Genomic DNA, 25,820 nt, shown 5'->3' with positions numbered 1-25,820 from the left:
TCTAGGACGACTACCCCCGGGACAACTATCCTCGGACTACTAGCCCCTAGACAACTACCCCTGGGACAACCTTCCGCTAGGGCAACTACCCCGGACAACTACCCAAGGACAACTACCCACCGGACAACTACCTCCTAGGATAGTTGTCCTGGGGGGAGTAGTTGTCCTAGAGGATGGTTATCGTAGGGGGTAGTTGTCTGGGGGAAGTTGTCGTAGGGGGTAGTTGTCTGGGGTACTTTTCCGGGGGTAATTGTCCGGGGGTATTCGTCTTAGGATAGTTGTCCGGGGGTAGTTGTCTAGGGGGTAGTTATCCTAGGGGGTAGTTGTCTTGGGGGTAATTTTCCGGGAGGTAGTTGTCCCGGGGGGGGGGGGAATAATCGTCCTAGAGGGTTGTTGCCCTATAGAGGGTAGTTGTCCTATGGGGTAGTGGTTATCCGGGGGGGGGGGGGGGTTGATGTCCAGGGGGTAAGTGTCATAGACCGTCCCTAATGCATCCATTCTAATTCAATATGAAAAAAATTAGAATACTGGGAAAAATCTACCAACAACTAATTGCCTGTAATTTATGAACATTTTATCACAGGATGGGCTTGATTTTGAACTTGCGGTATGAGAAGATGAACCAGGTCGTTCTCAAAGCGGGACTACAGTCGGCCGTGGGGCAGTGGAATGATGTTGGGCTAGTCGAGTATGCAGTGGCTGAGAGCACACTTATTCCGAAGTCGTCCCCAGGTCTTAACCTAGCTTTTACAAATTCTTTGAACTTCATCTGTTTATGCACTACATACGTTTCCTATCAAAATTATATTTATTCGTCTCTTATCCATGGTGCACGTATACATGCATTGTTTGTCAGAAAATAGTGTTTGTCTTTTTCCTAATCTCTAATCTTGTTTAATATGGCTAAACAATGCCATCAAAATGTTTCATCATCCCTAATGTCATAAAACGAGATACTCATACTTTATAAGTATCAAAGGGTACGTTTAAAGCCGGGTTAGGGGTGTAATGTCACATCAGGAAGGTGAGACCCTGGTCACATTGAGCACTGTACATTATCCGCATAAATCACTTCTGAAAGGCCCCCTGGACCAAGATCGAAGTCCATTGGTCATAATGGTGGAATAATTATTTTTACCCCAAGTTATGGAATGATTTTGACAATGATTTATTCCTAATAGACCTAAATAATAGTATACGTCCTCAGATTGTATTAAATATTAATTTGCCAGTGTTTGTTTTGCGTGACTGCTAAAGCATTGGTATGCTACTATGCTAATCAACTAGTTGGATAGTAGGGCGATCATATAGTGTGCGCTGGGAATTATACAACGAAACCCATCTACCATATCCTATGTTTAGACCTCTATATCTGGCATGGTATTTTACACTCTATTTGAGGATTGCGTCTTAGACTTTTTTTTGGCCCCAAAGGAAAAAATTAAAGAAATAAACCCTGATTTGGAACATATGACAGAATGATGTTTATTTTAAAATCCTATCGGACACTCTGCTTCCTACCGGGTCTATCAAATTTCCTACGTATAATCTCCGCGTATATTCGTATGGTCAGCGAATTCTCCAGATTTTACCGTTTTTTATACATTTATTATTATCCTTTCGATGGTACGTTCCTTTTAAATCTCATTCGACTTCGATATTCAATCTATCTTTGTTTAGCATTCGAAGAGACTGAAGACATGCCGTATTATGTGATCTTCTTGGAGCTACACCAGGCAGGAAACACGGGCGAAAATAAAGAGACGAAGGAGCCGGTAGAGCTTGCATCCAATGAGATTATGAGTTCGGTAAGTCGTACCAATGAGTTGGTCTTACTTAGCATACCTGTTAGTTAGCTTTACCCAGTGTAGCCGTATAAAAATAGTACTACTATTCCTGCTTGCACTGCAACTACCATTATGCCCATCAGGCTATAACAAAAAAGATGTTGTATTGCCCTTTAGGTGCCAAAACATGGGTCGGTCGGTCGAAATACTTTAATACATTTTTTTCCCTAAAAAACGGTAACATAAAAAAAAAATATTTTAAAAAGCCGACCGTAGATTTCAAGATTTTTGGGTCAGTCGCAAAGGGCAATACAACATCTTTTGTTTTGTTAGGCCTCGTTGCCAGGTAGCTGGATGCAGTGGGTGAAATTATACCTTGTCCAATGATAAGTGAACCCGGGACCTCTCGTATTAAGTGCCTAATAATTCAATCTCCAAAGTGGCTTAAAGACATCATCTAGTACTTAGTAATCGGTAGGAGTCTATAGAGTTGGTCAAATGGGGGAGGGATGGGGCGGCAGAGAGATCTATTTCTGTGAATCTTTCATTATTTTATATCGGCCATACCTAAGTTCGGTAAAATCATTATTATTTGCATGTAAATACACATTTGCATTCAGCGTTTACATGGTATATCTGAAAAATTGTTAATATGATGGATCATGCATTGTTAGTTTTTGTGATTACATGTATATGTAGGATTATACCATGTCTCGGTGCTGAGTTGGCTGCTCCCAATTCTCCCGGCGTTTTTTATCTGACCGTTAGGCCGTAGAGAGCCCGTAAAGAGCCCGTGAGGCCCCGCCCCCCCCCCCCCACTCAGAGAAGGGAATGACCGCATGCGTGTTACCAAAATGTCCGGTAAAGGGGTACTTTTCGTGCGACAGAGTCCGGCCCGAGAAATGTAAAAAAAAAAGGGGGTGTATTTGAATTTTTACCAGGAGATTGCTTTAAAAAGGGGTGTTTTTCCTTTTTCTCTCATCTCCTTGGACTCCTGAGAAATTAGTAGTCAGGCTCGAGACGGTGACCATTATTACTGCTAATTCTCAATGTACACCGTAGATTTGAATACAGAGGCGCGGATATCAGAGGACACATAGTTCAGTGCGCCGCACGGCAGACCGTGGTGCACCGTATGCGCACCTTGGCAACCCCGGCCGAGCCCCGGGAGCTATGGGGTGCACATGTTCATCGGACGGAGTCCTTACGCTTACCGGACGGCACCCGACCGGCACCGTTACATGCGCCTTGCATTTTCACTCGACCAAATTGTCACCGGGCGCCTCCCGGGCGCCGCAGAATATATGAGCACACATGCCGTAGAAATGAAAATCGGAAGAGTCCCGTACGATCTCTGAAATCCACGGCAAGCTGCCAGATAGGGAAAATCGTACGGGGCCCGGTGTATATGTGACATAGGCATAAGCCGTGTTCTGTACATTTGGAACCTGTTGAAGGAGGTGTTTTTTTTACCGACATCATTCTCTTCCATTGTTGTAAAATATTTTCAATTGCGCGCCATTTATATTTATTTTAATTTTAAGAGCGATTTCCAGTTTCCGCACGTCATTAGGGACTTTTAGATTTGAGTGGACTGAAACGTGTGACGTCCATTCAAGGCAGTGCATTAAAAGGACGTCGATCGTAGCATAGACCTATTGTCTTCGTGCGTATCTAAAAGTCCCTATTGAGGCATAGTGCGCAGTGAGCAGCGGATGGCAGTATTCGTAAATCTGAAAACAGAGACATCTATTAACACAGAGTTTGGCCAACTTGGTTTTACTGTATGGTCTCAAAATATGGGCCCAAATTCACAAAGGAGGTTTGACGACAAACCTCCTTTTGTTTCGACAAACCTTCTTTTGTAAAAACGCGTCGAAACGCGTCGTATGACGCACATACAGGCGCGTACACAGGGGGGGGGGGGGGGGGGGGGGGGGGGGGGGGGGGGGGGGGGGGGGGGTTGGGGGTTAACCCCCCCTCTGGTATTTTTATGTGTGTAAACCCCTCCATAACCCCTAAAAACCCCACCCCCCCCCCCTTTGGATTTTTTTTTTTTAATTATAAAAAGACATTACCCCCCCCCCCCCAACGGAGCCAAATGTCAAATTTTCAATTTTCGAGACCAAAAAAAAAAAAAAAGTGTCCTCTTATCCCCCCTCTCCCCCCCCCCCCCCTCCCCCACCCCCCCCCCCCGCCGTTTCCTAAAATGTTCCCTAAAGCCGAAAGTCCAAAAACTGAGATTATATTGATTCAGGATATTTAGGATTGTTTTCTTTTGTCATTTTCTTTCTATTACAATGGGTAGATCGACGCAGAGCTTCGTGGTCGTAACAGCGACTACGAGAGACTGCGGAGAGAGGGCGCCATTTCACACCCTCGTGTTCACATCCTGAAACCCGGCACGTTTGAAGATTTGAAACAGTATGTGTTGAATACGACCAACACCACGGCAAACCAGTATAAAGTACCTCAGAGGCTCCGCACAGTAGATACCCTTAACTTCATGTTTGATCATGAGGTGTAGACACTCTCTGCCCTGCAGTGGCGGATCCAGGGGGGGGGGGGGGGGGGGCGGCCCCCCCCCCCCTTGAGAAAAAAATCATGTAAAATCACGCGATTTTTACCTTTTTGGGGGTTGGGCCCCCCCCCCCTGGCGCTCAAGGGGGGGGGTGCAAATTTTAAAATTTTCGAGGACCAAAAAAAAAAAAAAATGTGCTCACTACCCCCCCCCCCCCCCCCCCCCACTGAGCGACTTTTCGGCTGGTTGAGTCGTTGCGATTTTTTTTTGGGACTCCAAAAAACAAAAAAAGTATCCGCTTACCCCCCCCCCCCCCCCCCCCCCCCCACTGAGCGACTTTTCGGCCGGCGCGATTTTCAAATTTTCGGGAGCAAAAAAAAAAAAGGTGGTGGGCCCCCTCCCCTAAGAAATCCTGGATCCGCGCCTGCTGCCCTGACTTCTTCTTGGAGGTCCTCTGCCATCTACTCTGTACAGAAAACTGCATGAATTTTCATTTACTTCGCAAGATGTTGTGTACTTAGCACTTCATGAGTGTCAGGGTAATGCAACATGAATCATTCAAAAATAAATTTAGGATCAGGTGACGCGAAAAAATTCTTTCTTAAAAGGTTGCCCTGACTAAAAAAAGAGTTCAAAAAGCTGCTCTTGGGCATCGTTTAAAAGGAACACAATTTTCTTTCAACCACATTTAATCTTCTATCTAAGGCAGTCTTCAGGTTTTGAAGTAAGGCATTAGCATAGTAGGTCTATCGATATTGATAAATATTGATGAAAATCGAGTAAGTTCTGGTTTATCTGACTCCCATGCATTGCACGTTGTGTCATGTGTGTAATTACGAGGTGTGAATTTGATTTCTAGGACTACTTTAGTTTGCTTATATTTGTCTGTTTTTTCAAGGCGAAAATGGAAGTACATAATCGTTCCTACCCTCTTGAACTATCTTCCTCTGCTAATCCGCCAAGCTCCAACACATTAAGAGCTTCCCTAAAATCTACCGTCTTCGTAGTTTCGTATTTTCGTAATTAAGTTTTTATCTTTGTAGTTAACTGTTGTGCCTTTTACGTATTGAATCTTACTTTGATATATATAAATCATTTTAGCGGTCTTTATATGTTGACATTATTATGTTATTAACTTGTACTATCACAATTGCTCATGTTCTCACAATGATCATATTTAGGGGTTTTTCTAACTTCAACGTTTGATTGGTTTCATATCGTAATAAATTACTTTCCCTCTCTCTCTTTCTTTTATATAGAATTTAAAGAGAAGAAGGAGTTATGGGGAAGATCAAATAGATGTCTATGAGCATTCTTCTCATTAATGGTCTCAAATTAAAGTGTTCCCAAGCTAAAAAGTGTTATGTATTATGTGTGATTCAGAATTGTCTAGATTAAGAATAATTAGCGCATTAAAAGCGTATAATTGTATTATGTTTTTGCTGTGGGCTATTTGTTTTCTTAGGAATTTAGAGAGGCTCTTTACTTTATTACGTGCTTCGCAAAGTCATATTTACTTTTTATATTATTATTATTATTATTACCATAATAATTGGGCCTATCATTGATATTTTAAGTTTTATCATTATTTTTTATTATCTTTTTAATGGATTTTTGGGGATTATTATTATAGTTTTGTATTAATATTTTGTATTTTTCTTCTTGTTCTTGTTCGTCTTCTTCTCCTTTACCTCTCCTTTCCCCTCTTCTCCTCCTTCTTCTTATCCTCCTCTTGCTTCTTCCCCTCCTCCTTCTTCTTCTTTATTTATGTTATCATAACATTTATTTTTCTTGTTGATACTCTTTTGATGATAATGAGGATGGAGATGATAATGACAAAGTTAAAAACACTTGAGCCAATTGCTTTCGATTTGGAATCTTTCTTTTTTTCCTTATCACCCAAACTGAAGATCTTGTGTGGTAACATTCGAACCCGTCAATCTCCTGCTCGAACAATACATGTACTTGTCGATTCGCAGGGAGCCAGCCTCTCCCCGACCAGAAAGAAAAATCTCAGGTGACTTCATAAAATCACTCGTGGACTGAAGCACAAAAAACATAGAAAAAATATTGTTGTTCTTATTACTGTTATTATCATTAATGTTATATCGTGAATCATCAATATTATTATCATCATTATTATTTCTACTACGACTATTACTACTACTGCTAATACTGTTTTCGATGTTGTTGTTATTGTTATGATATTTATAATGGTGGAATGATGATGATGATGACGAAGATGATGATGATGATGATGATGATGATGATGATAATGATGATGGTGATGATGAAGATGATGAAGATGAGGATGACAATGATGATGATGATGACAAAAGTCAAAATTACTTGTCTGAGCCAATTTCCTTCGAAAGAGAGGATCCTTTGAGAGATTCAAACCCGTCAATCTCCAACGCGAACAATACTTCTCGATTCGTGGGGAGCCTCTCCAAAACCAAAATCACCAATCTCAAGCAACACCTGAGAATATCTCGAAATAGTTTTTCCTTTGCACTTGTGCAGTAGAATTTCTTAGAAAAAATTGAGTGCTGATCGAGGTGCTGTGCCAACTTCCCCAAAATGTGAAAGCGATCTCTTTCAAAATATTGCGGCTGACATAAAATTATGATAGGAGGGGTTTGTGATGAAAACAGAGCGAAAGAGAGAGACAGAGACAGAGAGAGAGAGAGAGACAGAGACAGAGATAGATAGAGGGAGAGAGAGTGAGAGAGGGGCGAGACAAGAGAAGGAAGAGAGAGGGAGAGAAAGAGAGGGTGGGTGGGGGAGAGAGATTGATGAAGAGAGACCAACAGAGATACAGAGAGACAATAAGATATATATATATATATATATAACATTAGAGAGAGAGAGATAGAGAGAGAGAGAGAGAGAGAGAGAAAGAGAGGGGGAGAGAGAAAGTGAGAAATGCGGAGAAGAAAAAGAGAGAGAAAGAGATACCCTACTCCCATCATGACACCTGGATGCCACCTACAGTACCTCTCAAGACTGAAAGGTTCTTAGCATGGACCTACTACCATGATTAAAGTCATCTTCTCCTCATACCCTGCTGTGTTGAAGAGGGATCATGCATTCCATCGTATTGGGGCATAACAGTGCTAAACCAACTAATCCCCAGGGGTAAGAGCTATTACCCCTGTCAATCATTTTGGGCGTACCTGGGGTGAGCCGATACCTCTCTATAACGTGCCAGGAAAACGTCAAACCGATCAATCCTTAATTACCTGGAATTCGGACGCTTGCTAAAGTGACCGCTACGTAATTATGAACTAAGATTAAGTGTAATCAACCACTAAATTAAGTATGGGAGCCTGCCCAGGAATAATTACTACGATAGGCCTATAATACTTAAACTAGTCTTACACTTAATTAAACTAAAATAGTTGCAAGCCCAACTGAAGCCGTCGGGTTGAGTGCCCAAAGGATCCGAAACAAATAACAAGTCAGGTCAATTTTACCCGTTAACTCATGCAACAAAATGTGCCGAAATAATAATATGTAGTAAATAAAATTACTAAAAGAAAACCCCCTAGGGATGGAGTTGTGAAATGCCCAAAATGGGGGTTAAATGCCCCATCAAAGCTCATGGGCTCAAGAAGAGTACACTGTCCATCAGAAGAAAAGAAAAACAAACACCAAAATCTTACGTAGGGGGTGTCGGAATTACAGTGGAAAAAGTGCCCTTTGAAGAAAGAAAAAAAGTTGCCACAAAATGCTCTCGTATAGAAAAGGCATTTGTTATCTTCTAACTTTGATTACCCAAAGTGTTTGGTGTAATCTTGAGTTTTGTATTAAATTAATGGGGCAATTCAGGGTTAAGTGATAAGTTAATGTGAAAAGTGTTCAGGGCTATACCTAAGACCGTTACTTGTTTCAAAACGTACACATAACGTTAAGGGGCTTGCTATGTTCTGTGCGATGCTGATATTTACTATCTATATATGATAAACAAGATCGAGTGATGGGGGCTAGAGAGAGAGTGAGGGATAGAGAGACTAGGAGAGAAACAGTTATATATATATATATATAGAGAGAGAGAGAGAGAGAGAGAGAGAGAGAAAGAGAGAGAATGAGGTAAAGAGGTTAAAACTGGGCATATTTTGAAGAGTTTGTGAAAGAAAGAGAAATTAGAAAAGTAGCGTTATGGGGATGAGAAAGAGAGGAAAAGAAAAAACAACGAGAGAGAGAGAGAGAGAGAGAGAGAGAGAGAGAGAGAAGGAGAGAGAGAGAGAGAGACAGATAGGGGTAGGGGGTGAAATACATTTCTAGTTAATACTTGATCAGATTAGTGCAAATACAGTTTCACCCGCACTATACCGGCATTTCATTAAAACGCTGTAATAGGTATTTAGCATGTGACGGATGAGAGTAAACTTAATCTACTTTCGCCAGAAAACACAATCCTAATACACGTCAATTAAACAGATCATTCTAGGGGGCTATATACAGTATGCAAAGACGTCCAATAAAAAGTCTAGATGACAGAAACCCCACACGAATGGCACGCCCCTTCAATACAACACACGTACACAATCAACACTAACTAACGCCAATCACTATGAATGACAGCTGTCCAGTCATTCAACCCAGCCCCAACAATAGCCATTCCCGTATTGTTCCCCGTGTCACTCAGTTAGAGAACAATACAGATGTTTTTCGCACCTTTTATAAAAGAAACAAGGAAGGCACTCAAAACATGATTTAGTGTAGTTGTCGTTTTGTGTTGTGATTCGAGAACCATTGAACCACGGACGAGTGAAGGATAGACTATCCCCTCGAACACCCGGGAATCGTTAGTTTAGCTTTAACTCTTGAACAACATACTTCTCACTTCACGTCAGCTAGAAACTTCAGAACGACCCTCGAAAGTTACCCTTGGCTGTTTTTGGACTTTTACGATCAGAAGCTCGTAAGGAGAAGGTCATCCCGTGAAGTTTACGGCCATAACTTGGACGAAACCAGCATAGGCTCTCTGGAATGTCGTATTTGACCCGATGAGGAGTTGCCATAGTTATTTGTAAACCGTCTGCATCTTACTTTTTAAAAATCATAAATCAAACGATCTTCCAAAATATTTGTTGGAAGCCGCAGAGAAGTTGGACATTACAGTTTAAGTAAGCACAAAGAAGCCAGAAGACAAGCATATTGAATGAGTGCATTGGTGAATAAAGTTTGTTAATTCTTCTAAAGGAACATCATCTCTATCAGTTCTTATTCATCATCCGACGTACCTCGGATAACTTTACAAGAACTCCTTTTAGGAGTTGTGTATATCACGTGTTACACCGAAGCGATTCGACGTCACTCCTCCGAGATGGTTCGGATTATGGACACCGTCATTCTTTGCGTCTTCGTACTCCTGGCCGTGGTCATCGATGAAGCCAACGCCTACATGTGGAACTGGATGTGGAGTGGAACTCATCCACAAGGTCGGGCTCCTCCTGAAATGGTCAACGACGGACCGGTCGATAATGGCGATCTGGAAAGAGATCATCCCAGAAACATCCAAGCAAGACTTCTTCTTAATGAAACAGAGGCTCGGTACTACCAGGTAAGCTAAATTAGTTTTTTGTTTACTCATTCTATTTACCTTATGAGAGTTTTAGGTCAATACTTGCTACAATACAATGAATTGTCGTTTTTGTAATCATCACCTTACCAATGGTTGCGTGTTCAAAGAATCTTGATCATTCGGTGCATATCTCAAAATAAACACAGATCCTTGTTGAGTTTTCAAAAGATAAATGTCTGTTGGCATACAGTATACGGTACAATATTTTAATAAAGCTCACGTCTAAGTTCTTACTAACTTCCAATTTCCATGTGAGAGTTCGTGTATCATAATGCATTCATGGCAAAATAAAAGTATTTTGTTTTTTTTGCGTTGAGTTGTGTTTCTGTAATTGAAAACAAAAATGAAATTTGAAATTAATAAAAGCATACAAGTTTCTATGTACATGCACCTCAACTCAACATTGAGAGAGAATCCGACATCACGTTCTATTATCGAAGGAAGCCATTCAACGCTCCGATATCTGTCAATTAATCGGGGTCGCAATTAAAGCCTATTGTTCGCGTTCACACTTTCTACGTTGGGCTATTGCTCGAGTACAATAGGTCCAGGGCCCAGAGTGATTAGATAATGTTACAGTCACAATTGTGGAGGCAGGTCCTAGACTCCCATGATTTCAATGGGTCACAGACTGGATCGATTTCTGATGAACCTTAATCCTGGAAACGGGCAGTCATTATGTATGCCCATCAGGATTCAGAAACCCGTCTCTTTTATTCGAGACTTTTACTTGTATTATTCTAGTGGCGTGTGTTTCAAAAATAGAACAGACCAGACGACGCGATTTAGAATAAAGATTCGAAAAATGAATCAATATACTGGATCCACTGTCGCGCCTAATGATCACATGCATGTCTTACCAGTCATATTGATACAATAAGCAATTAAAGAACGATCCTAACCATTCATATTTACTTTTGGTAAAAGCATTTGGAACTAACAACTGTTCATCCGTTAAATTTTCTCCTCCACCATTGACAAGCATTAAGTGAAACAAAAATGTTGTTATCATTGTTGGAAATATACTGAATTCTTTATAATTGTAGTTTAAAGCAAATGTATAGACACAATAAATCAATTATCAATATATATATATATTCATTATAATTTGAAAATTATATTTGTGTATTCTTCTTTTACCATTAGGATCTCCCTTGTGACAGCGATAAGATGTGCGGCCGTGGTCGTTTCTGCGACCTCCACTACGGTGGATGTCATCGACATCGACAACCAGGACACCAGTGCAGACGAGACGGACATTGCCAGAAAGGACATGACTGCATGTTCGGAACCTGTCGCGCCACCATCCCAGAAAGAACACTAGGTAAGCATCTCCCTCTTTTATGCCAGACTTGATCATATTAAAGACTAAAGATGCGGAAAACATACTTTAGATACTTTTAGTCCCTGTGTTCCATAAGAGTCTCTAGAGGAGTGTCACAATAATATTTACCATACATTTTTGGGTGAGAGTTTGGTGATAATATTAACGCATGTGGATTCCCTTTTTGCCCAACTTTGTATAATGGCGATTAATAAAAGGTACCATCTCTTCCTCTATGTCAGTCCTCCATCCCATCCCTAACTCTTTCTTTCTCTCTCTCTCTATCTCTCGCTCTCTCTCTCTCTCTCTCTTTCTCTCTCTCTCTCTATATATATATATATATATCTTTCTCTCTCTCTATCTCTCTCTTTCTCTCTCTCTCTCTCTCTTTCTTTCTGTCTATCTCAATCTGTCTCTGACTTTAAGAATTTCTTTTTAAAGGGTGTAATGTAACAAATAAATAAAGGATACTTCATGATGCTCGTATAATGAAATTAGTTCGTTCAATTCCAGTTTGACATATACATGTATACCCCGATGACTTTGCGAGAAATAGCTATTTGCTCAAAACCTGCAGGCGTTTGGCTAGAGTATTAGTTATTGTAGTGTCAATATTTGCCGACAAAATGTCACGTTTTAGTACAAACCTCACACCCATAAAGGGTACAGTGCAATTGACAGGTATTATCTACGAGTGGATTCGACTCCTTTAAAGAGCAGACTAAAGTGATTGACATCAATATGATTTAATGGTAGGGCGTATATTTAATGTAAACTTGAAATAGTTGGTATTTTACCAAATGGTCTAACACTACGAAAGTTCCAAATGACGTCGGGACTGTAGAACAGATTAGTCTTTACCTAGCCTTTTTACATAGAATGGTAAACAATAACCAAAGTGAGACGAAATTATTTGAAATGAAGGTAGAATCATTACGTTGTAGGGGATTTAAAACAGAGCTAAATACAAATGCCTATGTATCGAGAAACCTAAAGAAGGTGAACTATTATGTTTTGATGAAGTAACTGGAACTCACACTTACAATTGGGTAGAGACAAGACAAATTCTCATTCAATACGAACAAGTGGTTTTGACGTGGAACACCTGGGGAGATCGTAGACAGGTCTCTTGATCTGGTTCGAGTGACCCAATGATTGACAGCTTTTTACCAATAAACGTTTACACAAAAGGGGATCCCAACGCACGGGCGTAATTCTTGTTTATTACGGGTGGTAGGGTGCCATCATTTAAGGCTATTCTAAAGCTTGTCATACCCATCGCTGTGATAAAGCCCTTGCCTTTTCCATTCGAATGAGAATATACACATTTATGCCCGTACCTATATCGTAGTTTACAACAGAAATAGAAATTATCCTATCGAAACAGAACACTTTGTTACATCTACTTTTACTTATTCCGTTCTATCTATAATGAGAGTTAACATTTTCTGAGTTAATTATGCATTATAGCATTTTATATAATGTGTTGCCACTCAGGAAATATTTGCCAATATGAAACGATTTCTAATGATTGGACTCTTCATTCGATTTCATTTCTGACTAGTCAGTTGCAGAACTAACTTTTCAGACTCTTCCATTCTTCTTTTAGGGGCGCGATGCAGGAACAACAAGGATTGTAGCCACAACATGTGCTGTGCTAAGCAGCACGGCGAGTCGGTGTGCAAGCAGAAACTCCCCCTTCAGGCAAAATGTTTCATCCCACCGGGAGGAATAGAATACGTCATCGATACAATGTGTCCGTGTGAGGAAGGACTCGTGTGCAGCGAAACGGTTGTCATGGAAAAAAGAGAGTGAGTACTTTTCTATTATTTTCTCCTCATTGCACTGACTTTTGATGATTTGTGAAAAATATAAGTTTATACAAAAACAATATGATTTTTTTCTTCAATAAGGAGTTTAAAGTTTGTCATCAAACACGCAATATGCCTACTATAAACTTCCCCTTCAGCATGTTTGGCTGCTGTTCGGAAAGCATCGATTTGAAATTTGCAAAGAAGTTCTCGACCAAATGTAATACATGGACATTCTGATTTTAAATTCATCGATCGAATTGAGATTGTCCCTTAGCAGAATTTCAAGAAGAAACATTAGATTGTTAAGTGTAGGCTATTTGTTATTTATCAGGTCAACAAGCAGTTTTATCATTTTTTCCTTTTCCTTGTTCTTTATTATCTGCAGACAAGAATTTGTACTTCGCTTTTGGACGGACGAAGGACACATGCGATGCCAAGCCCGGTGAGAATTATTAGACTTAACACAAACCTGTGCTATACATTCTTGCTCAAGATGTACCGTGTGCTGCTCGTCGTGCTCCCGATGGCTTCCGATTACTCTCGACGGATGCCGATGGCTCCCGATGACATCTGATAGCTCCTGAAAGCTCGTCATAACGCGTTCGGAGTGTTCGCCGAAAACAAGACGCAGTGCGTCAAGACCTCGTCGTGTCTCGGTCAGCCGAAGCAACAATTAGAAAACGCCATCTGTCGACGAGATCCAGCATAGTTATTCTCCAATTCTTAATGTGATTAAGATGTCTATATATACATATATTTTTGTTGATGTATTGTATAAACCTTCGATCTCTATTTCAAATAGAATCGTTGATATAATTATATTCTGTAACACAAAATTACTGCATTTGATAGTTTAAGAGGTATTTTTGTAGATGTTGCTCCTATTCAAGAACATCTTCAAGCAATACCGTTTTGGACTCATGGTCACATATTTTCAATACATTTGTAAAGATATTTGACATGATAACTGTGTAGTAGGAAGTTATGTGAACTTTTCCCATACATTTGATGACTGTGATCCATGTTGGGCCATATATTTCTTCAGTTACCAATACTTCTGAGAGACAAATTACTATTCAAACTTTCAGGCACGATTCGAATGAATTCTAAAAAAAAAATTTCAAAGCTGGATGATCTCGTGATAATCGTCAAGTCTGGTAGTGGCAAAATATTCTTGGCGGTGGTGAAGCATTATCCATGCGTTTAGGGGGCACTATCATCATAACAGAGGGGGGGGGGGTACCGAGCTAATTACTAGGTGGATAAAGTAAAATCTACGTCAGGAGGTCACCGAATAGAAGACGGTGGTAGGGGTCGTATCGTCCTCTTTTCACGCTCATCTCCCTCCCTCTCTTTCTCTCTGTCCCCTCTCTCCATCTTTATCTCTCTCTCTCTCTCTCTCTGTTCGTTTCATCCTTATTGTTTTTGCTATATAGGGGAAGAGGGCATACCCCCTGCCCTCGCCATTAATTTTGGGTACCACATATTTGACAAAGGTTACATTCGAATTTTATTGACCCGTTCCAGCAAACAGTCATGTATTTCTCTATATTCAATGTTCTTTAAGCTTTGGTATGTACTAAAGTTTCAGATCTATCCTGAGGAACTGCTCATAAATCATGGGAAAATGAAAGCATTAAACGAGCTTCTTCAAAGCCGTCTCATTGAGTGTAATATATCATATGACTGTGATGACTAATATATTTTTTGATCATGCTGTCAACAAATATGATGGAATGATATATGGAGTGTTATACAGGGTGTATCATAATAAAGGATATTGAAGTTTAATGACGATTTATATGAAAACTACTGATTTCATAATCAAGCACTTATGTCTGTTGTAAAGGACAGAATGTCCTCTTTTTAATGACACCCCAATCATACTTCTACTGTCACAGTTGACTGAATAACAAAGCATTGCTGTCCACCATGTCAAAGGTGCACTGTGACAAGTTAGCATTCAAAGATTAGTGCTTGTGTCAGCCCAGACATATTGAAATGCTGAACAATGAGTGGATTATGTGTCTAAGAAGGAAATGTTATCAAACTTGGCACAGTGCACCTTTGACATGGTGGACAGCAATGCTTTGTTATTCAGTCAACTGTGACAGTAGAAGTATGATTGGGGTGTCATTAAAAAGAGGACATTCTGTCCTTTACAACAGACATAAGTGCTTGATTATGAAATCAGTAGTTTTCATATAAATCGTCATTAAACTTCAATATCCTTTATTATGATACACCCTGTATATTGTGATGTAATAAAACAAATATGTAAATTAATACATTTGGGCTGTATTGACTCATTGACTAACAGTGAAGAGGAGAAGAAGATATATTTACACGCAAAGGAAGCACATTCTAGAAAGTGAAAGATAGGGAAATTTATTATTCCAATTTTTTTAAAAATTCATTATAAAGATAGTTTTAAAAAGACCAGGATTCAATATCTGATTTTAACTATGTGTTATACCCAAGACTGTTATTTTATTTTAAAAACATGGCATCCCATCTCTTAAACACTTTAGACACAGCAACGATAAAGGCAGAAAGAGACGTGTTTTAGGGCAAGAGAGTATGAGCGAAGAGAAAGAGAGAGAGAGAGAGAGAGAGAGAGAGAGAGAGAGAGAGAGAGAGAGAAGAGAGAGAGAGAGAGAGAGAGAGAGAGAGAGGAGAAATATTGAGAATTAGGAGAATGAGTTGTTTGGAGCTTCAGTTTCTTGGGCGAGAACGTGTGAATGTAGAATAACGGATTCACGAAAACATCCCACCCTCTTCATTTCTCTTTTCATCGTCACTCACCTTTTCTCTTTCCACCATACTTCTCTCTCACTTTCTATATCTTTCCCCTAACTTTCTTTCTGACTCTTTGCTCTTCTCTCTCTCTCTCTCTCTCTCTCTCTCTCTCTCTCTCTCTCACACACACACACCAGTTTAAAAAAAAAAAAATTAAAAGATTTTCTTTCAAATCAAATACATAATATTGTCAAATCATTCTTAACAAAACTGAATACATTGTACAAAATTGATATTTACGATTAAACATTATATTGCAATAATAAAAAGAAAACAAAAGTACATTTTCATATATAATGATCAAGAATGTTTAAGTAAACTTGAGATATTTGTTTGGTCTATTCTCCCATTCCCCCCCCCCCGCACACACACACACACACACACACACACACACACACAAACTATTTCTCTTTCTCTCTTTATCGCTCCCTCCTCTCTCTCTCTCTCTCTCTCTCTCTCTATCTCTCTCTCTCTATCTCACTTTCTCTCTCTCTCTCTCACTTATAGTTTCTCTCTCTCACTTCTCTCTTCTATATCTCTCTTTTCTCTTCTCTCGTCTCTCTTCTCTCTCCCTACTCTCCGTGTAATTCCATTTTCTTTAAGAAAAATAAAGAATATAACATTTATATATGACAAATAAAAAATACTAGAGCATGAAATAGATTCCATCATTTATTACTAGGACTACATACATTTGATAAAAGTATATGGAATATACATGAATTTTACGTTATTAGAAGCAGCGAATTTTAGGGGAAAAAAGCTTACAGGAGAGTAATATAGAATAAGATTAAAAATATAAATAAAGATTGAGAGAGAGAGAGAGAGAGGGAGAGAGAGAGAAGAGGATGGGTTACCGTGTCAGAAGAGGAATGAATAAGTGGCTGACAAAAATAGGGACAGAAAGAGAGTGTGAGAGAGACCTAGCGAGACAGTAATAGAAGTAGACAGAGATTGATGATGTATAATGTATGAACGAGAAGAGAATAGAAAACGATCGTGTGAGTGAGTGTTATATTTAGAAATAGTTGGCGAGCCAACATCTAGACTCCGCCGTCATATACCTCTCTGTAATGCGTGAGCCCGTCTTATAGCGGTCATGATCCCTTGCATTCCAGGTCGACGTAAAGCCCCCCCCCCCCCCCCTCCCCCAACCCGGACAGAAACGGGGCCGATGATGAAGTCCTATCCCTAACTCGAAATGAAATCAATCTCATCATCTCAGTACCTCAAAGCTGATGCAGACGTGTACTTGGGTATGGTATATTGCTTTTTACTGCACACCCATTCCAGTGATCTTCTCCCTGAACGGTACCATTGTCTATTATTGTGTGATCAGTATTGCCAAAAAGCCTTTTAGCTGAATACGCCGAAGACATTTTTGTTCAAGTTGTAGCTGTTTTAAGGTAAGCACGACATCAAATAACTTTTTTTTTAATTACTTTTTGTTCTTTTGAATAGAGAGAATCACTTTTTCTGTGTAGGGAGATAGTTGATGGAACAAGCATGGATGTATTTAGGTCATTCTGAGTCTGTATTTGATATGGATATAGTTTTGGTAATCATTGATTTAAAAAAAATAATCTGCATTACTTTGACACTTTGAAGCAGTTTTTTCTAAATAGGATTGTGATTTTATGGAGCAACTTACAACTGTTTTAGCCTAATGAAATCGGAATCACTTACTATTACGAGTACAGGTAAAATCATTTGTGTTCCAGACATGTTTAATGGTCTTACCTTATGATGGGATGTTATACATTTTAAAAACTTTATACTTCAATGATATAGATAACGATAAGATAGATACAGGGTAAGTCCTAACTGATAATTAAGTTACCGATGCGAATTACAGCTCGTGCAAGCTTTCAAACAAAATTAATCACTGAATTTAAACTCATAAAACAAAATTGAATAATGATTAAGCTTGTTTGCACGCACAGAATATTCAATATTGCAAACGCATTATTACACCACTATTCAATGCGTTTCTCATTATTATGATATTCAATATATTTTCATTCCGATTTAATTCATTTATTGTTTGTCGACCCTAGCCTTATTAATGATTTGAAAGCTATGTTTTGGGAGCACTCGATTCTGATCTCTATTAAAGGTACTATGTCCCATTTGCAGGCCAAAAAAAATGAAAAGGTTAAATTCCAACGGCATTTGAAAAATAATACTAATTTAGAACTTCCCTAAAAAATGGGGGGCTTAAAAATGTCTTTAAGAAGGAACATAACGACTATTAGTTGTCGAATCGACTTAAGAGCTATAGAGCCAGTAAGTAAAAGTCTGATTTTCAGACCATTGTACCGAATGGTCGTACGTTTTATGCTGGGCGAAGATTCAATTAGTTTAATTTTGGCCATTAGAGAAGTGGGTTATTGATGTAGACAAATGCTTACATGTATGTACCCTTTACAGCTCATTTGATGAATACCAAAGAAGAAAAAAGCCTGTCAGTAACTCAATATTGTCTGATAGTGAAGTCTAGCAAGTAAACGGGTTTCCTTGCATAATTTGAATATTAGGATATTGCTAATGTTTAATTTTCACAGATAGGACATACATGACATATTCATAATTCCTGCAAAGCTCTACAGAATTTGTTGTTGGCCGCAAAAGGGACATAGTATCTTTAAAAGTTGCTATATTGATGCGGGAAAATTTGCAGCTTTTTCAAAAATTTGTGAATTTCACGAATTTAGGAAAATACGAAATATAACGACACGTGTATGAAAGTATAATGTCTATCAAAATCAGAATGCAATAAAAACAATTTACGATGTTAGTCTTAACATTGAAATACGATGACTTTAACGGTCAAAGTAAAAAAAAATACAAATGTAAATATTCAAGAGGGACATCAAAAGCTAGTGAACATGATTACACAGTCTCTTTCAAAATAATGTCAGTCAATGTCAGTTAATGTCAGCCTTGTGCGTATTACAATTGTCTTTCAGTTGACATCTTATAAGTGTAAGCGATCGTGTTATAAAGGTGGTCCATGGTGTCACATTGTAAAACATCTCCGGCTAAGTAATTGGCTAAGGGCGAATAATCTGCACAGATCTTTTCAAACTGATCATAGCTTTCATTTTAATGGAATATTTTTTCTTACTTCTTTTTGTTTAAATACTTGTGACGGTAATGTCAATTCTTGATAGAAAAAGTTGATATCTTCTCAGAATAGTATTGATAAATCTATAAGACCCTTTACATTGATCAGTAAATTCTGAGAAGAATGAAACGTTAATTAAAACTAAATCGTATGCTTATCATTTCACGAATGGAGGTAATAAAGAAATAATCATAATTTTATGGTCAACAGTGTATCAATATTTTGAAGAAGGTTTTGAATCTGCACTTTGCAGACTTGTTCAAACGTAAATGAAATTGATTCATGAAATGAAAAATTGAGAATGATCATGCATCATTTTTAGATGAAACCGTTTACACTCTATAAGATACACTGCTAATCCGAAACGTCCACAGTACGGTGTATCCTCAGGATCGACGCCCTATGTGATAATTAACACTTGATGATGACACATTTTTTTTTTTTAATTAGTTATCTATTCTTCACAAAAAAATAATTATAATAATAATGTTTTATATAGCAAGGTTACAAGATTACTTAACTATACTGAAACAAAAAGGGAAATACAAATGCATCGCACACAAGTTAGGGGGAAACACACATGTATTGAAGTATAGGGGAAAACTCAATTGAAATAAGGTGAAACATGGATGCATTGGAATATAAGGAAAAAGAATTGAAATAAAAGAGAAAACACTAATGTATTGATGTATATGAGAGGACTAAAGTGAATTTAAGAATACTTAAAACAACAGTTTATATAAGCCTTACATTACCCAATCATTATAGTAACGACATTTAAATGTCCATCATTACAATGCAATGCTTACATCAGGCAATGTAAGATGGTGTTTCATAGTCATCGACATTATCACATTGCACAGATGCCAGAGGGATGTACCGGTCGGGTTACCACTCTACACTGTATATTACTTTGCCGATTGACCTTAAGATGGGGTTGTCCAAATATCTGCAACTTGAAGACAGATGAGGGCGGTGTATATATGCATTTGTGGACAAGGGAGGGGGTGGGGTAACACTCCCAGGGACGCCGCAGGACCATTTTGAATAACGATGTCGGACCCACACTTGCTGAAATGTCAGGCGAAACTTTAAAATAAAGAAAATATGACAAATACTGATAATAATGATAAAGTAAATCGATTTTGGTTGATCTAATTGGAAATTATGCCATCTCTCCTTCTCTATCTCTCCCCTTTCCCTTTGGACCCTTACCAACTCTACCTATATTTCTCTCTTCTATCAGTCCTTCGAGCTTGAGCTCTCTTTTCCTTTCTCTTTCTGCTCATATTTCGATTGTGATGCTACTCCTATTCTACTTTCATATTCACATTTATATTCATACCTGAATTTATTCATGATGTGATTCAGAATTGTATTTAAAATTCTTGCTATGTATAAGTCATATATAACTGACTTGTCATGTTTTGTGCTGAAAGCCGGAGGACCGTACCTGCTCATAGACTTTTTTTTTTATATAGAGTCTTGACGCCCTTCTGGCTTTTAGCACACGACACAATGTTTTTGTCTTATGTTTTATATATTACATGTTACGCCAATAGAAAACAAATTTCTGTATTATATCATGGACAATAAAACCATTTTCTGGAATCTTGAATCTGACGACACGGTTCTCAATTCAGTTTTTATTTGACGGAACACCTTGAAAAGAAATGTCTTACTCCCACAACCCTTCTAGCGAAGTAGCGATGCCAATTAACATTCCAATTTATATAATTAGCAAGGTGTTAATTGGTTATACATTTAAATGTCACGTTTAATACTCTGTTTTGTTTCTGTTAGTTTTTGTTTGTTTGTTTTTTGGTTAGGGTGAAATCACACAAAAGCATTTCTTAAGCCAGAAATAAACACTTCAGGAGTGAATAGGAATTTACGAAGATGAATGAGAACAATTAATTATATGCCGAATCAAACAGATGATTTGTTGAACCTATCAAGTGATCTTCTGGAATGGCCGGGAAAAAGGGGGCCTTTTTTAGATGGGGAAAACGCAGCCCGCGTGTGCATGCTTTTTTGAACGGCCTATGGGATTTCCGCTGGGGTTGGCAAGAGAATAACCCTAGGACGTCTTGCCCCTCCATACCCCTAGAAAGATCCTACATGATTCCTAAAGTCATTTTCGGGAAAATCATTGTCTGGAACGATCCGGGCCCTCCACATTCCAGAAATTCGCGGATCTGCCCCTACGAATCAAGAAACATGTAGTACAATTCTTGTGGAAATAAAATTAATATGTGTTCCAATTCTTTTGTCTTCGTGTATTGCTCAGATCAGTCTACAATGGAGACAAGTGAGAAGAACAAAGAGATGAATCACGTAGGGCCTAAAGAGCCTGAGATGTAAGTATACTACAGTTACCCGGATGGGATTCTGTTGTAAGCGATGCCACCGATCTTTTGATTATTTTTTTGGCGGGGAGGGCGGTAAGACCAGAGAAACGCAATATCCCAGGGAACACATTAGGAAAAGATCAAACCAGGGACTTGGAAGATATCTACCCAAGCACTGCGACAAACTAATCATAATGATTACCCTATTCTCTTCCAGTTTATACATCAAACATCTTCATTTTTTTATTTTTGTATTATATACTTGTCTAAACATATCTTGTGGCAGGAAAATGGGGCTCTCAAATTTTGTGTCAGGGCATCTGTTTTTAAACTTATCTTCCATATGGCTTTCCTTCTTTATTATCTCTCTCTCTCTCTATCTCTCTCTCTCTCTCTCTCTCTTTCTTTCCCTGTATATATATATATATATATATATATATATATATATATATATATATATCCCCTTTTCCAATTTTATACGGGGGAAGTAACATTAAACCCTGTAGATGCCCCCATGCTAACCGAGTCTTCTGTCTTGACTATATCCAGTAACAAGATGGAGGAGAAACTGTCCGATGAAGAGCTCTTGGACCTTATTCCTACCTTAGAGAATGGGGATTTCTTTCCAATCGGTCTCAAGTTGGACTACGATAAGGATACCCTTAATCAAATCAGAGGTAAGCATAATCATGACTCCAATTGACATCAGCCCGTACTCAGCGAAAAGGGCCGGTACAAGTGATATTGAACATAATCATATTTCAAACAAAAAGCTGTGGGTTACTTTGAAGACAATGATCGCAACCCAATCAACATTGATAATGAAGAAGAAAAAGCTGAGAAAAAATGGTTTCCAAGTGAAGGAGATGACAGACGATAAATAATTTGGTAATTTTTTATTATTTATTCAAGTTTTGTTTAAAATAGAGGGTAGGTAAATTCAGTAAAAAACTGCTTTCCAAGTACGCCCTCTAGGACGATGTTGGTCTTATTAACCCACGTTAGCCACATCAGTATTAATACTGCTCTTCCAGCGGGCCTTACAACTACTGTTACCCCAGTAATTACCAGGTACACATTTGCACCTGGGTGAAAAGTGCCAAATAAATCTCTTGCCAAAAGACATTAGTGCCTGTCTGGGATTCGAACCACCAACCCTTGGATTGAGAGTCAAGTAAAAATGTAACTCTTTCCACTAAACCTCCACACCATCTCAGAATCATTTTAAAACCCATAACATAAAAAAATTATGTTTTTGTCACCATTGTTTGTTTGTTTGTTTGTTTATTTTATTTTAGCACGGCGGCATATTTCAGCCAATGGCTATTCTTCAGCATGGCCGTGCTTATAAAAAGCAATCATCATCATCATCATCATCATCATCATCATCATTATCGTCATCATAGTTTACATCTATCATTCATCGAGAAAGTACTGCAGCAATAAGTAATACCTCCCTTTTGTCATTATGTTTCCATATAAGGTGATCATCAAAATGATGTAAGCGCGGCTTTCAAGGCTCTCTTCCTAAGTTGGGAGAATTACGTCACACTCTCACCCAAAGCTGCCAGATTGATGCTAGCCGATGCGCTCAAGTTTGTAGAGAGGAAGGATCTTGCCGGCAGAGTGACAGGTAAGCCTTTCCAAGTTATCTTCTTGGGGGGGGGGGAGGATGGGCGGAAACCAGATGGCAGATAATTATGCGAGGGAACAAGGCCATAGAGTGAAAGAGTGCTGGAGGGGAGGAGAGGGCAGGGTCGTAACACGTTTTCTTGTCACGTTGTCAACCCCTTTCCCTTTCTTTTTGTCTCTTTCTCATTTTTTCCTGCAATTTAATTGGAAGGGGGCACGTGACACTCGTGCCAATACGTGTATAGCAATGCCACTGGCATTTGTATTTTTTTTCTGATTATAAACTGTATATTTAATATTTTCTAGTTTTGTCTCTGACCTCATTACCCGTACGTAGTATTCATGTTTTGACAAAGCTGTTTTCCTTCTACTATCCGACAACCAATCCTCCTTTTTAAAAATAATTTCCATGTTATTGTCGTACGCTCCTCAGTTACAGAGAAGATCCTATCCCGTTTTTTTATCAGTCTTTGAACAAGACATTTTATGTTTTATTCACGTACAGGACCTCGCCTCTTGATATCTTTTCCTTGATTTTATTCATCGGTTTCTCTGCCATAACCATACCCCGTAACCTATTTTTTCTCGTGGTACATGTTATCATAATATTTGCTAAAATATAATTTATATCACAATATATAAAATGCTGCTTATTCCAAATGACTGTGATAATGTTCTCTTGTTTTTTTTATTAAGGCGAACCGACAAACGGTGAAAAGGAACGTGTTGAATACATGTGCAAGAAACACAGCTTCAGAGAAGCCTCCTACTACTGCAAGCAGTGTAAAGAGAACATATGTGAGCGATGTCTGGAGGACGAACACCAAACCAACAACGTCATACCCGTCAATGACATGCACATCAAGATCAAACACGAGCTGAAGAGTTGCTTTGATCGCGTGAACCAAGCCAGGGATCGCCTGGAGAAGATAAGGGGCGATAGGAAAGGCGGCATGAGCGGTATGATTACCAAGACACAAGTCGGTATCCAGGTCATGCGTGAAGGCATCTACAAAGTGTTCTCCGAAGCGCACAACATGATGGCCCGGGAGAGGGATGCGCTGATCGAGAAGGCCAATGTTCTGGAGAGGTCGGCAAACCCGGAGGTGTATGGGTTCGCCTTGTCAAAGCTGAAGAAATGCGAGCTGGCCTTGATGGAGGTGAAGGAGAAAGCACAGTTTGTCAACGACGTGACGAAGTTCGAAGCTGCGTCGCAAAAGATTGATGTCATCCTGAATGCTTGCCTTGACAGGGGCCCGCTGATGAACCTGAACAAGCTGGATATGAAGATGGTGGCGTGTCCTTCTGTTTACCTAGGACACCTCGAGGAAGTCTCAGGGTGGGACTTTGTGGAGCAGTTTGATCTCCCCGACGACAAGAAGGAAGAGATGAACGTCTGTATCAAGTTGACGGACCGGAAGATCGTGGTCGGTTACAGGCTCGGTGGTGCGGATATCATAGATCTTGACACCAAGAAGACAAGCAGAATAGCCTATGATGTGAGAATCAGCAGTATGGCTCTGATGAGCTCTGGACACATCATTTTATGTACGACAGACAACAAGCTAGGCATGATAACACAAGCAGGACATAAAATGTCTTCGTTCTTCTTCACGCAAAAGACCAACAAACCATGCTGCGTGTGCGTCGATGACAAGGACACGATATACATGGGTTACTCCGAGTTCAGCAACATCGAGGTCTTTGAGACAACCGGAGGATTCTTGAGGAACATCGGCACCATCCTGCAGCCATGGTGCATGTCCATCATGAAGTCGGGCCACATCGCTGTCACCGAATGCACCGTAGGTCTTCGTGATGCTGTCGAGATCATGAGCCAGGAAGGTCGTCCGGTGGGGCACATCATCGGACGCTTGGGATGCTCCCCATTCTCCTGCATCGACGAGGCGGGGAACATCTTTGTAGCGATGGTAACCAACGATGGGCGGTGCACTCTCAGGAAGTATTCTCCGACTGGAGATCATCTGGAGACAGTTGTGGAGGAGCTTCAGCTGGAGTGGCATGAGAATCGCGAGTGGCTCCAGCTTGCCAGTCTCTCACCCAATGAACTTGTTCTATGTGATAGAGGTTCCGTATATGTCTACAGACGTAGACCAACACTGTCGATGATGACAACAATTATAGGCTCAAATTAATCACACCTGACATTATGTTCGTTGTACCCACCAAAGGCAACGCTAGACCAATGATGTGGATTTGACTCCATTCAAAATAGTCTGTGGCAAATGTTGATTCTTTAGAGCTTTATTGGAATTTGCAAAAAAAATTACTTTTCCTCGTTTGCCTGAATATTCATCTCTATTCATAAAAAGTGAAAATTTAACGGCCATTTTTTTTCTCCTTTTCTACGAATTTAAAAATCGTGAGGATTTTCTTACTTTTATATTTAATTTTATTTATTTAATATATTTTATCATTATCATTCTTATTAGTTTGTTTGATATTGTTTATTTATTTCTTATTATCATTATTTGTTTTTGTGTATTGCGGGGGGGGGGGGGGGGTATAGTTTTAATAAACTTCTATTTCCCTTAGATTTTATAACTCATTTTAACATGACAGTGTATGATTGGTTGGTTAAATGAATTGATCTTTGATGTGTGATGAATTGATTATAGTGATTTTATACTGAGGATAATAATATTTCCACCAGCATAAAGATAAATCTTTAATATTTGAAATGTATGAGTGTTAACTGGATTTTTAGACATTCCGATCTTCTGCTACTCAGAACGTTTGCTAACATCAACGCAGACAAGAAATAAGGGTCGTGGAAATCAAAAGTTTGTTAGGAAGTGCATCTCTTGTCCTATTCAATTCAATCTTTAAGTGAAAGGAGATTAATATTAATGTG

General features: G+C 39.2%; 3 protein-coding genes across 3 annotated transcripts; all 3 read left to right on the top strand.

The window, feature by feature from the left end:
- Window positions 1–585: 585 nt before the first annotated feature.
- LOC115918331 (GH3 domain-containing protein-like) lies at window positions 586–4,314 on the top strand. The gene is made up of 3 exons (XM_030973860.1): window positions 586–732; window positions 1,681–1,808; window positions 4,096–4,314. Exons 1-3 carry the CDS (start codon window positions 618–620, stop codon window positions 4,312–4,314), a joined length of 462 nt encoding a protein of 153 aa, XP_030829720.1. The 5' UTR covers window positions 586–617.
- Window positions 4,315–9,031: 4,717 nt separating this feature from the next.
- On the top strand, window positions 9,032–13,880 carry LOC115919915 (dickkopf-related protein 3-like). The gene is made up of 4 exons (XM_030974557.1): window positions 9,032–9,877; window positions 11,045–11,222; window positions 12,832–13,033; window positions 13,422–13,880. Exons 1-4 carry the CDS (start codon window positions 9,641–9,643, stop codon window positions 13,480–13,482), a joined length of 678 nt encoding a protein of 225 aa, XP_030830417.1. The 5' UTR covers window positions 9,032–9,640; the 3' UTR covers window positions 13,483–13,880.
- Window positions 13,881–21,868: 7,988 nt separating this feature from the next.
- On the top strand, window positions 21,869–25,285 carry LOC105447601. Its single transcript, XM_030974760.1, has 3 exons — window positions 21,869–21,990; window positions 22,797–22,946; window positions 23,642–25,285. Exons 1-3 carry the CDS (start codon window positions 21,870–21,872, stop codon window positions 25,099–25,101), a joined length of 1,731 nt encoding a protein of 576 aa, XP_030830620.1. The 5' UTR covers window position 21,869; the 3' UTR covers window positions 25,102–25,285.
- Window positions 25,286–25,820: the final 535 nt, after the last annotated feature.

The sequence above is a fragment of the Strongylocentrotus purpuratus genome, unplaced genomic scaffold (genome assembly GCF_000002235.5).
Source record: "Strongylocentrotus purpuratus isolate Spur 01 unplaced genomic scaffold, Spur_5.0 spur5_contig_866, whole genome shotgun sequence".
In the NCBI taxonomy this organism is placed as follows: domain Eukaryota; kingdom Metazoa; phylum Echinodermata; class Echinoidea; order Camarodonta; family Strongylocentrotidae; genus Strongylocentrotus; species Strongylocentrotus purpuratus.
The sequence above is the reverse complement of the archived record's forward strand: the minus strand, read 5'-3'. Positions and strand labels throughout refer to the sequence as shown.

Coding starts and splice junctions, on each gene's coding strand:
- LOC115918331 (XM_030973860.1), top strand. CDS start 618: ATGAACCAGGTCGTTCTCAAAGCGGGACTACAGTCGGCCGTGGGGCAG. Junction 733..1,680: donor TATTCCGAAGTCGTCCCCAG/GTCTTAACCTAG, acceptor ATCTTTGTTTAG/CATTCGAAGAGACTGAAGAC. Junction 1,809..4,095: donor CCAATGAGATTATGAGTTCG/GTAAGTCGTACC, acceptor TACAATGGGTAG/ATCGACGCAGAGCTTCGTGG.
- LOC115919915 (XM_030974557.1), top strand. CDS start 9,641: ATGGTTCGGATTATGGACACCGTCATTCTTTGCGTCTTCGTACTCCTG. Junction 9,878..11,044: donor CAGAGGCTCGGTACTACCAG/GTAAGCTAAATT, acceptor TTTTACCATTAG/GATCTCCCTTGTGACAGCGA. Junction 13,034..13,421: donor GTTGTCATGGAAAAAAGAGA/GTGAGTACTTTT, acceptor TATTATCTGCAG/ACAAGAATTTGTACTTCGCT.
- LOC105447601 (XM_030974760.1), top strand. CDS start 21,870: ATGGAGGAGAAACTGTCCGATGAAGAGCTCTTGGACCTTATTCCTACC. Junction 21,991..22,796: donor TACCCTTAATCAAATCAGAG/GTAAGCATAATC, acceptor TTTCCATATAAG/GTGATCATCAAAATGATGTA. Junction 22,947..23,641: donor TCTTGCCGGCAGAGTGACAG/GTAAGCCTTTCC, acceptor TTTTTTATTAAG/GCGAACCGACAAACGGTGAA.